The following is a 14,712-nucleotide window of genomic DNA, read 5'->3' as shown; positions in this document are numbered from 1 at the left end:
TCAGAAACGTTTCAACTGATATTGCAGATATTCCTCCTAAAGTTTTATCCGATTCCCATTATGATACACCAGTGCAGGGCATGAACATGTATCAGTTTTAAGTTCAACATGCTGTAAACTCAAAAGAGCTTTTCTATATGGTCGCCTGTACTCCTGAGTCTGTCCTTTCGTCTCTAAACTTTTCAATATGTCGACCTTTTCCCAGAAACCACTGGTCAAATTTTAACCAAAGTTGGCACAAAACATCCTTGGGTACTGGGAAAGATGAAACTCATTTTCGGAAAGCTTCCAGACATTATGTAGCTTCTCAATTTTTACTCCCACCCCATCCCTTATTTCATGCGCAGATCTAGAAGGTGGGGGTCCAGGAGAGATCCCCTCTGGATTTTGCAGTTATTTTAATTATATACTGACTAAAATTAAAAAAAAAAAACCTTGGACCCCATAGAAAACATGGACCTTGTTAAAATGGTACTAAAATGGTACTATCCCTTAAAAAGAATCCGGACCTTAAAGAGGCTGGGGGGGGGGGGGTGACAGCCATTTTCAAACTATTTCAATCTCCTTTAAAAGAAGAGCTCCATATAAAGATATTCAAAAATGATCAAATTTTAAAACTAAAATGTATGAATTTTTTCTTTGCCAAATGATAGTTGACAGGAAAAAAAAATAAGTTAAATCTGGTGGTTAATTTGTGGTTAATTTGATGACCCCCAGCCTCCTTAATAATCTGTAACAGGAAAGGAGAAAATGTATGGCATGGGGACCCCTTCTCTAGTCAGGTGCTCTACCAAATGGTATCCACGGCCCTAACCATTACATTCCTCCCTCCTTAAAGGTCTTTGGCCCTCCAAAGACCCCAACCCAGGCTCATCCCTGGCAGGTCTTTCACCTGTCAATTCCAGGGCATGGCACGGCACCAAATCTGTAACAGAAAAGGAGAAAATGTATGGCTGGACCGGGAATCGAACCTGGGACCCCTGCATCTCTAGTCAGGTGCTCTACCAACTGAGCTATCCAGGCCGATATCCACGGCCCTAACCATTACAAGTAAAAGACAAACATGTTTGGACTTTGGAAGCATCCCCACCCCTACCTGATACTACGTACGTGCCAACAAGCAGAAAAGTTAGCCTTAAAATGAATCAAAACTGGTTCTTAGCTTTTTCCCTAGGCATTTGATAAATTGTTAACACCTGAGGATAACATTGTTCACGTAAAGCACAAACAAATGCAAGTAACATCATGAGGTGTATTGCTGGAGCCCCATTTCTTGTTTACCTCAAATTATACATGATATACGATTGACGAAATATACGTCACTTTGTAATAAACACAAAAAAATCTCAAAAAACGAAATAAGTGCAAAAAGAGTCCCGCTTTGTGCGCCTGATTGCTCTCTGAGGTACATGTATTTTAAAGTGAATGTTGCTGTTGTTAGCATAGCTTAGCAAACATTTTTTTCTTGCTTTTAATTATTTCTACAGTCTAAATTCTTAATTCTCCTGTACATTCCTTTTATCATTATCTTTTCACACCAATTATGTTTCACAGTTCCAATGTATTTCCTGGAATACAAGTATATTGATCGTCATTAAAATATTTTATTCATGGAAAAAATGGAAACGTTTCCTAAAAAGACTTGCAAGAAGAAAGTGAGTATAAACTAAAAGATACTGCATGCGGATGTGATATACTGGCAGTATTCGATGTCTCATGGGGAACTTTCAGATAAATGACTGCATCATGACACTACATCACTAACCGCGAACAGTTCTCACCACACCAGCTATCCTGAGTCCACTCGCGGGCATGAGTGGACTGAAAAGTAAAAAAAAAAGTAACCCCCGTTTTATTTAACTGGATAAACGTGTATAGATTATACGGTTTTCACTGACAGTTGAAATTTCTCCTTTTAGTTTATGTAGTTTTATCTGTCAGTAAAAATAACAACAAAATCTTTGTGCATAGGTGAAAAGATAAAAAGAAGTACCGGGTAAGTTTATTTTTTTTTTCATTCTAAGTTTATAAATGTACAAATTTATGAAGAAATTCTTTGAACGTCATAAAACGTCAACAATTGTTTACCATATATGCATCATTTTTTAGAAAATTCAAATATCAATCAGTGCATATAACTTTTGTTTGTTAGCATTATATAAATGTTCTTTTAAAAACATGCATAGTAAATTCTGTACGCATGTCTTTTTAATATAAATTAGTAGTTAATCTAAAATATGTATGTACAAGGTAATATATGCGGTCACGGTTCGTTGGTTAAATTGTTTTTAAAATTGTACCATTCTCGATATAACTCCGTCTTCAGGGACTTGAAATTGAATATGAATATTAGTAGTATCTTGGGGTATGTTGCGGCTTGTTCAAAGGTTTAAATAGGTATGTAATTTTATTAGATTATATTTAAGAGCATCAATGACGGTTATGATATGAGCAATTCTAGTTTTTTGTCAAGTGTATATGCCTTCAACTTTTACATATCGTTAATGGATTCTAACATGAGTGCATGACTTGATTGCCCTCAGTTAAAACTGAACTTATGTGTTGAAGTTGCTGATATTTATCGAATCAACAACACCTTTCTATGTCTACTCCCTTTTTTGTGTCAACGATACACAGAAAAGATACCTCAGGGAGAACTACTCCGTTTTATACTAGTTAGTGTCATTTGTTATGTTCAGTATAATTTTTAACAAAACGATGTGACAGTATACATTTATCCGCTGTCTCTGAGTGGAATTTCGAGACTTGCCAAAACTGAATTATTTGGTGTTAAAAAAGAGCCCACTCACTATCAATGGATAAGTGTTTTATTATACAAAAGGTATTACATGTATTATTTGTTCTCAATAAACCTAAGTCACTCTTTTAATAACTTTTAGTTACCGCTAATGGTAGTTACCATGTTTTCTGACAATTGCTAGGGAAGAGGCCGTCATCCCCTTCCCTTGCTTGACTAAAAAAACTACTTGAAGGGGGGGGGGTATATTAAACGAGCCATCAACTTCTCAATAGAGGTAACTGGTCGGGGTACTTGTCAACTGCGAAACAAGATCGAAATCAACAAAACGAAACCAAATGCATGGAATGGAACGAAAGAAAACTTAAGAAAAATCAAGGGAGAATATTGAATGGCTTTTACATTATCAAATTTCAATGGCTTTTACATTATCAATATTGAAGGGCTATAACGTTATCAATATTGAATGGCTATAACATGATCAACATTGAATGATTAGTGCATTACCAATATTGAATGGCTATTGAATAATCAAATTTGAATGGTTAATGCACTATCAATATTGAATGGCTATTACATTATCATAATTGCAAGGCTATTACATTATCAATATTAAATGATTAGTGCATTATCAAAATTGAATGGCTATAACATTATCAAAATTGAATGGCTATAACATCATCAATATTGAATGGCTATTACATTATCAATATTGAATGGCAATTACATTTTCAACATTGAATGGGTATTGCATTATCAATATTGAATGGCTTTCACAATATATAATTATATTGAAAAGTTATTACATTATTAATATTGAATGGCTATTACATTATCAATATTGAATGGCTATAACATCATAAATATTGAATGGCTATAACATTATCAATATTGCATGGTTATAACATTATCAAAATTGAATCGTTATAACATTATCAATATTGAATGGCTATTACATTATCAACATTGAATGGGTATTGAATTATCAATATTGAATGACTTTCACAATATATAATTATATTGAAAAGTTATTACATTATTATTATTGAATGGCTATTACATTATCAATATTGAATGGCTATAACATCATAAATATTGAATGGCTATAACATTATCAAAATTGAATGGCTAGTGCATTATCAATATTGAATGGCTATCACATTATCAATATTGAATGGCTATATAACATTATCAATATTAAATGGCTATTACATTATCAATATTGCATGGCTATAACATCATCAATATTGAATGGCTATTACATTATCAATATTGAATGGCTATTACATTTTCAACATTGAATGGGTAATTGCATTATCAATATTGAATGACTTTCACAATATATAATTATATTGAAAAGTTATTACATTATTATTATTGAATGGCTATAACATTATCAATATTGAATGGCTATAACATCATAAATATTGAATGGCCATTATCAAAATTGAATGGTTATAACATTATCAATATTGAATGGCTATTACATTATCAACATTGCATGGCTATTACATTATCAATATTAAATGGCTAGTGCATTATCAATATTGAATGGCTATCACATTATCAATATTGAATGGCTATAAATTATCAAAATTGAATGGTTATAACATTATCAATATTGAATGGCTATAACATTATCAAAATTGAATGGTTATAACATTATCAATATTGAATGGCTATTACATTATCAACATTGCATGGCTATTACATTATCAATATTAAATGGCTAGTGCATTATCAATATTACATGGCTATAACATTTTCAAAATTGAATGGCTATAACATTATCAACATTGCATGGCTATTACATTATCAATATTAAATGGCTAGTGCATTATCAATATTGCATGGCTATAACATTATCAAAATTGAATGGCTATAACATTATCAATATTGAACGGCTATTACATTATTAATATTGAATGGCTAATACGTTACAATATTGAATGTCTAGTACTTTATGATAATGAATGAATGTATGAATGAATCAGTATACATGTATAATGGCTGGTGCATTATCAATATTAAATGGCTAGTGCATTATCAATATTGAATTGAATAGCAAGAACATTATCAGTATTGAATGGCTATTACATTATCAATATTGAATGGCTATTACGTTGTCAATATTGAATGGTTATTAGACTATCAACATTGAATGGCTATTACATTATCAATATTGAATGGCTATTACATTATCAATAGTGATTAGTTATTACATTATCAATATTAAATGGCTATTACATTACCAATATTGAATGGGTACTGCATTATCAATATTGAATGGCTATTACGTTATCAGTATTGAATGTCTAGTACTTTATCACAATGAATGAATGAATTAGTGTACATGTATAATGGCTAGTGCATTTTCAATATTAAATGGCTACAAGTGCATTATCAGTATTGAATGGCTTATTACAAGTTATTAGTTATTAGTGCATAATTTATATTCAATGGCTAGTACAATATCAATATTTAATGTCTAGAACATTTTGTAATTTTGATTTTTGACCTTGACAAACTGATAAAATGATTCTGACTACAAAATCAAGCTTGTAGATATAGAGCGATGTTAAGGCTGGAGAATTGTATCTAATGGATAAGTTCATTTGTTTCAAAACTAATCTCCTTTATGTACATGTATACGTGTCTTACATCTTCCATTGAAATGAGAGTAACTTTTGCAGGAATCGTAATAAGAGAAAATTGATTAATCTCTTGTGAATGATATCCCAGCAGAATACTCGGGGAGATTAGAAACTAGAAGATGTGTATGAAATAGATCAGTGAATATATCATTTTTTTTCACTGTGAATGTTATTTTCTAAGGTGTCCCATTATCTGTTATAGATGGAGATCATTCCCTGGGTTCAGGCATTGATTAGCGGAGCGATTTGTCGGATCGGTCTGAAACAATAACCCGCCGATACACAAACAATGACAGCAATGGGAAACATCAGTAACCGCTGCACCTTCTCGGGTTCCATCATAGTAAACAAGTGGCCACTCGTAAACTCGTTATCTATACCTTGTTTCTGGTGTGATTGATGCTTCATCTGACTTACTTATGACCAGAACATGAATAATTCCAACTTTTCTGAGTTTAACAATTCCAGTGAACACCTTCAGCATGAGGCACTGAGTTCTGAAGTCGCCGCGGTCTGTTATGCCGTCATATTTGTCTTGGCTCTCCTGGGCAATATTCTGGTCATTGCAACCCTTGTCCAGAACAAGAGAATGCGGACAGTGACCAACGTTTTCTTGTTGAACTTGGCCATCAGTGATCTGCTCTTGGCACTTTTCTGTATGCCTTTCAATATCATTCCAATGCTTATGAGAAATTTTGTTTTTGGACCAATAGTTTGTTACCTTTCACGATACTTTCAAGGTATGTATAAACATGCATGACCGAAAGAAGTTAAATTATTTAATTTAAACAGAGATAACGATCTCAATTTGATGGGTATTTTTTTTTTAAATTCAATGTATCCTGTCTTCAATTGCAGAAGAGATTCTTGTAAGCCGTGAAGACATATGTTAAAACGCAAGGCCCGTCTTAAGCAATTTCCGGGGGGGGGGGGGGACACAACCATATATTTTCAGTTGGGGCAATACCAACCACCAAAAATTCTTGGCGAACAAAAAAAAATGGGTAGTACACTTGTTAATTGAGAGAGAACGAGCATATTATAGCTATATTTTTCTATTGTATACTATATACATGTATCTAGAAGATTATTGAAGTGACCCTGGTTCCAACGTCCATGACGTCTATATAATAATGCCATCCCCCATTTTTTAACACACACATAAATAGAACGTGAAAGGAAGAGAGCATACAAATATTCAGTTCAAATCGCTGCATTTTATATCAGAACTTTTGAAATTATTAATCATTTCACTTTTGGATTTTCGATTTTTTTTTGGGGGGGGGGGGGGCTTTTTCTGCAATTGAATGTTTAATTATGTACATGGAAATGACATTTTTAGCAGGATATAACGGGATAATATATACATAATATCCATTTCAAATACATTTCCTTAAAAAAATTGTAATATACACGTGGACATGTACATTGTATATACAATTTTTTTTAACTGGTGACGTTTTTTTTGTACATGTATACTAGTGTATATGTTTAAACGTGGTGTCTGTACATATATACTAGTATACATGTTAAATATTTTATGTTCGTACCCATTTCCTAAACAAAGAAATTGCAATATGCACGTGGACATGTATATACATGTACAAACATCACCAGTTAAAAATTTCCTGATGTTTTATCGTTTTCATTAATATCATTGCAAGATTATTACACCTACACGTGCTCCGATGCATGTAAAATCTATATATGATGTAAAACTTATTATTTCGGTATAAATGGGTTTTTTTTTTATTAATAAGGATAGCTGTGACAATTTGTTTTATTGCAGTGCGGTAAAATACTGATGATATACGGGAAATGAAAACTTTAAAAAATGTCAGAAATGAAAGGAGATTATTTTCTAAAAATTCCGGTGATGAAATGCAGACACTCAAAGATGCCTGAAGCCAGAGAATTATTAGCTTTTCTTATCTTATATTTGGTATTAGGTTTATATCCAAGTCATTTATTCAAGTCCGTCGGCGATTGTCTGTCAACCTCAATTAATTCTGATTATCACGACATATAGAAGAGGGGAACAAATCTTGAAAGCCACTGTAGAATTTATAAAATCATACTTCAGCAAAATTTCATAGACAAATTACTTGCTTTGATTTACATTCTACAAGACAATTTGACATCGTCTTATCAAATTATTATCAAACTATTTTCGTAGACTGACATGTTACTTTACTACACTGTTATTACTGATGATAAAATGTGATGAAGTCTTGATATACCCCTGAGATTGCAGATGAGGGATATTTTCCCAGTCTTTTTCTCCGTTTTCTTGTCTGTAAGATTCCTTATGTATCCCAATGCAATAAAGGGACAGTAACGTAACGTAGGTGGGGTAATATTACTGATGGAATTATGAAATCAATGTGTACGTACACCAATAATAGTCTCACCAATAGTATTAATTTTATTTTATAGCATACAAATGACTCAAATGATGTCAAAACTGCCCAATCAGGACAATTTTGACATTGACCTTGTGTAAATGACATTGAAACATTCCTGGTCATGACCCATCCTTTTATCAAGTACATGCTTTTATAATTTCTTCATTTATAAGTGCTAAGATATATTAATTAAAGAATTACTGTTTAATCTGCAATGGTGAGTTCAACCGTATCCTCACCATAAATGACTGACTTTAGACAAAGAGGAAGACATAATAAAACAATACTATTTTCCCGATCTGGAGAGATAAAAGTATTTTAACAAAATAATTACTAGTAATCATTATCAAGCCCTATCTCAGAAGAACTTTTTATACCAATGAAATGTATGGAGGTAATAAACAGTATTCAAGCTCAAATGTCTATTCAATCAAACTCAAATCAGTAGCAGAGAAAATGCGGACCTTTTAAACATTAGAGGTGGGATCAGATACCATGAAGGAGTGAGCATCCCTTGCCGATCGGCCAGGAAGCCACGAGTTTTGTTTTTTGTAAATGTATTTTACACCAAATTTTTGAAATTATAGGAATGCTTTCAATTGTCTGCAAAGGTTAAATATTCCAATTCCAGAAAGAGATTTTATTGATCAAATTGACGCCTAAGGTTATTTCTTTCTATAGTAAACGACCAGATTTAAATTCTTTCCATGGACAGAACAGAATGTTTTTATCTCCACCTAAGCCCTATGAAAGACGAAAAGAAAACTTAATACCGTAAATCTGGAAATTTTTGCTGTAGATAACAAATTTGGGTATTATATTTTTCTGTGTAAACAAAGCAGTGGTAATTCGCAAAATTTTGAAACGTAAAAATTAATCAACACCATTTTGAGGATAAATGTGAATTGTATTTTGTTGGATTGTCTGCTCTTCTCCAAAAAATCTTGTAGTTTATTGTCAGCACAGAAGGCTATGTTCTACGAGTCGAAAATAGAAATTTCTGAAGAATAATAGAAACATTGTGACGGCTTAAAAATCATTTTTTTTTTGTTTCTTTGCCATCACAAATAAGGGTATCCTTAAAAATTAAGATTGTTAATGTGGTTGAAAAACATAGGGTCAATCCAATTTGTTAATGCTAAAATTTGTTGTTTCCGGTATTTTTTTTTTATTATTGCTATATGCCTCTAATGGGGTACTCTAAGTTAAGAATACCAGTCGTAAATGTAATTAAACAAAATATGTCAAAAATCGTTTTCATTTGGATACAAAAGGCGCTGCTCATAAAGATCAAAGGAAATTCCAACAATAGGGGAAAAGCGTTCTAAATTACTCAATATTTTCCTGTAGATAACTGCACATAAATGAAATGTTGTGTAAGAACTATTTGCATGGACAATGGAATCGCTGCGCAGTTAATGGATTTTCTTGAGTTACGATCACGGATAATAAGCAGAGGGACCGAAAGTTGACGGCTATTTAAAGGCGTTACAATAACGAAATTAGTCTTGCCACGGTATCATTCACATTTATCAAATGTTGTACAGATTCCCATCTAAATGGCTTTCCGGCATTGTCTTATAACGCACTGCCTTTATATATAAAAGACTGAAATATATTCAACAAAGCGACATCCAAAAATATTGTAATCTTTTTTGTATTTTTAGTAATCTTTTTTGTATTTTACGATCATTTTCCCCATCTAGGTGGAAAAGGAGAGAAATTTCATACAAATTCAGCGTACTTAAAAGATACTTATGTTAAATTATATTTAGAATCAGTCCTCTGAACATCTTTATTAGGTGATGATGAAATATACTGAAAATAATTCCTTGTAAAAGGGTAATAAATATGATTTTATATGATGGATAATTTCCCTCTCTCTAGGTGGAAAAATACTACGGAGAGAAATTTCACATTGATCAAAAATTCCAAATTAATACAAATTGTTTTGGAAAGTATTTAAACGGCTATGAACACTGAACAAAACATAAGTATATATTTTATACAGAAAACATTTGCTTTGTTAAATTATGAACATTTATTTTAGCATTTAGAATCAGTCCTCTGAACATCTTAAATAGATACTGAAAATAATTCCTTGTTAAAGGGTAATAAATATGAGTAGATAATAGAGTTCTAAATTTTTTACTGGGTGGGTATTAATACAAAATTTAGAACATGGCTTTGAATAAATCTTTTTTTCTTATTCTATATGTATGATATCGATTACCTTAATAAGTGTTATTTCTTATCAATAGGTATTTACATATTTTTAGAAACGTTTTCTTAAAAATGGATTTTTCTTCATCGATATATCTTTCCTTATTACTTGTCTACAGTCCTTTAAAAATTCCTGAAACTGAATACAGACAAGAGTATGTCTTTTATTTTCTTTGATTAGTTTTGTTATGCAGACAATAGTATCCCTTTTATTTTCTTGGATTAGAATTGTTATTGAGCAGAGTGAGACAACAGAATTCATTTCCAAAGGTCAATAACAAACCGACAATCTTGTCAAACCAATGTTATTGATAATCCCAAACAGTATATGGCAATAAGTAAAAAACAAAAAAGCAATTCCATCATGCATGGTAAAAAATCTTACTGTCAGATTTTGATTTAATACAATTTTAGCGACTGCCGTTTTCCCATAGTGCCCATCTAATATTGGGTGCAGCCGTAACAATTCTAGATGGAATCCTTCATCTGACAATATTGAAAGAAAATGTCAAAATGTGTTTTTAAAAAAGCCATTGTTCCCTTTATTCCTCTGTTTTCGAAAGATTTTTCGTTATTTGTTTTTTCACACACACCAAATATTTTACAAATGGTGTTTAACTGCCCCCCCCCCCCCCCGAAAAAAAATGTTGGGGTGCGGGTGGGCATAGTCGAGGTACGGTTATTTCTTCCAGAAAAGTCTAGAAATTTGAAAATCTCATCCTCATTCATTTTCCTGTGGCTACACCTATAGTAATACATGTATATACATTGTAAATTGTTAATGTGACTTCTTTTCACGGGAGTAATAATAGTTTGTCTAAATTCATACACTGCTTCTTTTTATTTATTGCAGGAGTGTCGGTAGGGGTCAGTAGTTTTACATTAGTCGCCATTTCACTGGAGAGATACTTTGCTATATGCCGCCCCCTCCAGTCTAGAAAATGGCAGACTCTCTCTCACGCTTACCGCAGCATCCTGTTTATCTGGGGAATGGCGTTTGTGATCATGATTCCCATTCCAGTTCACACCAAGTACGAGAATAGGCGCCTCGGAATGTACACATGCCGGGAGAAGTGGGTGGCGGATATTGCGGAGCGGATCTACACAGTGATTCTTGTTTTACTCCTACTGGTGATACCACTTATTGCTATGTCCGTGGCGTATGGTACAGTCACACAAACATTGTATGAGGACATATCAGCACAAAAGGGAACAAATGGTAAAATGCTAACTTGTAACTGGGAGGGGGGGGGGGGGGGGGGGGGTAGAGAACAAATGGTAAAAAGATTGTAGTGTGTAAAGTTAACTTGTGACCGGGGGGGGTGTGTGTTAGGTGAACGAATGATTTGATGATTGATGTATAAGATGATGCATATAAGTATCAGCCTTTTCACACAGATTCAAATGGGTAGTTTTGACAAATAATATTATTTGATCAAGAATATTTCCTAGCTTGGTCCCTGGTATATTCGGTCTCTGGTATATTCACGTGTACGAGACCTGTGAGGTGAACAAATATAAAATAATCAAAAAACCATAGAGGGATACTGAACTTTTAAACAGTCGCAGAAAAAATAACTTGAATTTGACTGAATTGTTTTTCGACAAATTGCTTTAAATACTAGTAAGTCTGATAATAATTAATTAGGTTAGATGCAGATATAACCAAAAACAAAAAAAAAAACAAGATGTGTTTGTGAAATACTAGCATTATGCACCCGGCGGCAAAAAAAGTTCGTAAAAGCAATGTTTAGCTCATAAGTCAAAGTCAAGGTCACAAGGTCATTGACCTTGGTGTCATTTGAAAGAACTTAATTAGGGGAGTATGCATACTAAATATGAATTCTTTATCTCTTATAGTTCAAAAGTGATGGCGAAGGTTCTGAAAGGCTATTTTTAGCATACAGGTCACAGTCAAGGTCACAAAGTCATTGACCTTCATGTCAATTTAAAGAAAGCTGACAACAGACAGACAGGACAAAAATAATATGCGCTCCCGATCTATCGATCCGGGTGCATAAAAAGTCAAGCGGATTTGATGCATTCTTCTTAATCCAAGATAATCTGACAGGACTCTTAGATCAAACTACAAATCCTTGCATGTTACCTAGAAAATTCAGTAAGGTAAACAATTTGTTTTAGTCTCGCATCTTCTGTATTATAGAGTACTTGAATAACCCAACAAAATTTAAGGAGGAAAATGTACGTCTATTAAAGGTCAGGCGGCAGAAATAAGATATGTAAAAATATTCCAACTGTTAGCCTTCTCCCTTCATGTTTGTACATGCATTTAAGCTTAATGTTGTTAACCCTTGCATTTAATCAACCCAATTTGAAAATGTTGATCTGTCTGAGATGTTCCTTTTTTTGGGGGGGGGATGGGGGGGGTTACACATACCAGACTAAGAAATCTTTTGACAAGCAAAAGAAAAAATCCTCTTCCAGGCGGAGGAAAAAAGAAGGAGGCTTAGTAGCAGACGACACTTTTCTGTATTATAGATGAACTGGAATAAATAGACTTTTCCGTATTATAATTATTCTGTATAATTTTAGTCAGTTTTCTTCTGATGGGTGGTTTGGTGATTCTTATTACCGTTTTAGAGGCGTCCGTGTTTTCTAAATTGGGGAGATGTTTCTAGGTCATTGTTTGTTACTTTTAGACAAAACTTTATAAACCTGACAAATTCTGTGGGAGGGGATGTGGACCCCACACCCCCTTTAGATCTAGTTTTGAAATGTATCTAAGCTTTTCTTTTTTGTAGGTTTTTACAGAAGGCGCAACAGTGGCAGTATGCAGTCATTAAATAATTCCAGCTTTAGAAACTTTGTGGAAAGTAGACGCGGGGTCTTAAATAGTGAGGAATCAACGCCGCAGAGAAAACCAGAGCAACGGTGCATGATTCGGCAGTCGAACCCCGAGCGCAGCCGCGCCGCCAAAGTACGGGTGATACGTATGTTGTTGGCGGTGGTGATAGAATATTTAATCTGTTGGACACCATTGTATGTTGTGCAAACGTGGAATTCCTTTCATTCACAGAGTTTGAAGGATTACTTTTCCAACCTAACTCTGTCTCTTGTCTTCATGCTGGCTTACATATCATCTGCTTGTAATCCAGTCACTTACTGCTTAATGAACAAGAAATTCAGACAATCTTTTCGAAACATCTTAAATTGCTGTAACTGTTGTAGTTTACAAAACGTCAGTCGACATTTTTCCAATCGTAGTGATCACTTCAATTCACTCAAACTTCAGACAACACGGTGTAGTTTACTGAAGAACCCCCACCAAGAACTGACTCAGGGACAGGTGTAAGTCAGGGAGGGGGTACACACGGTATCCAGCGATACCCCACCAAGAATTGACTGACAGGTCTACATCAGGGAGGAGAGACAAACCGTATCTACTATCCAGCAATGGAAAACTGGATTTGACTCTACTGCTGGTAGTAACTCTGAAAGTCTGGCATTAATACAACGTTCAGTGCCACGAAATGTCAGCAACAGTGCCATCTTAACAACAAGAAGCCCATGGGCCACATCGCTCACCTGAGCACTGTGGCTGGGAAAAAGCAGAAATTGGATTATTCTTGAATAGTTTATATCCAAAAGTAGTCCCATGACCAGTCATGGCTTTGCTATTCTTGATAAGATGATTTTTAAAGAATTTTCCTATATACTTCTATGTAAAACTGTAGTCGGCCATTGTGGCCCCGCCCTACCCCTGGGGGTCATAATTTGAACAAACTTGAATCTACACCACCTGAGGATGCTTCCATACAAGTTTCATCTTTCCTGGCACAGTGGTTCTTGAGAAGAAGATTTTTAAAGAATTTTCCTATATATTTTTATGGAAAAATTTGGTCGGCCATTGTGGCCTTGCCCTACCCCCGGGGGTCATGATTTGAACAAACTTGAATCTACACTACCTGAGGATGTTTCCATACAAGTTTCATCTTTCCTGGCACAGTGGTTCTTGAGAAGAAGATTTTTAAAGAATTGTCCTATATATTTCTATGTAAAAATTTGGTCGGCCATTGTGACCCCGCCCTACCCCCGGGGGTCATGATTTGAACAAACTTGAATCTACACTACCTGAGGATGCTTCCATATAAGTTTCATCTTTCCTTGCACAGTGGTTCTTGAGAAGAAGATTTTTAAAACATGCCACCAAATTTTTATTAATTCCCAATTATCTCCCCTTGAATGAGGGCGTGGCCCTTCATTTGAACAATCTTGAATCCCCTTCACCCAAGAATGCTTTGTGGCAAGTTTGGTTGAAATTGACCCAGCGGTTCTTGAGAAGAAGTCGAAAATGTGAAAAGTTTACAGACAGACAGGCGGACGGACGGACAGACGGACTACAGACAAAATGTGATCAGAAAAGCTCACTTGAGCCTTCTGCTGAGGTGAGATAAAAAAAACCTTATATCTACTGCTGACAGTAACTCTGGAATATGTATACAGTGCCACTAAATGCTAGCAACAGGGACTTCAAGCTTAAATCTGTTTAATGCTGCTACTTATTCTGCTACTTAATGTTAACAACAGTCTTATGACATAAAAAAAAGCATTTTATTTTTCATGTTCTCCTAAAGAAAACTATTTCATTGACATCTTTACAACGGTCACAGTGATATTCATAGTCTTTTTTGTGAGTCATTAAATATGAAGT

At 34.1% G+C, this 14,712-nt stretch overlaps 1 protein-coding gene across 1 annotated transcript; it reads left to right on the top strand.

Moving 5' to 3' along the window:
• The first annotated feature begins 2,361 nt into the window (after window positions 1–2,361).
• On the top strand, window positions 2,362–14,712 carry LOC134228945 (cholecystokinin receptor type A-like). Its single transcript, XM_062710639.1, has 4 exons — window positions 2,362–2,397; window positions 5,615–6,152; window positions 10,894–11,259; window positions 12,803–14,712. The coding sequence occupies exons 2-4, from the start codon at window positions 5,843–5,845 to the stop codon at window positions 13,351–13,353; spliced, it is 1,227 nt and encodes a 408-aa protein (XP_062566623.1). The 5' UTR covers window positions 2,362–2,397; window positions 5,615–5,842; the 3' UTR covers window positions 13,354–14,712.

The sequence above is a fragment of the Saccostrea cucullata genome, unplaced genomic scaffold (genome assembly GCF_032062105.1).
Source record: "Saccostrea cucullata isolate Sc308-1 unplaced genomic scaffold, CSIRO_AGI_Scuc_v1 ctg341, whole genome shotgun sequence".
Taxonomy (NCBI): domain Eukaryota; kingdom Metazoa; phylum Mollusca; class Bivalvia; order Ostreida; family Ostreidae; genus Saccostrea; species Saccostrea cuccullata.
Note: the sequence above shows the minus strand (reverse complement) of the source record. Positions and strands in the feature narration are given on the sequence as shown.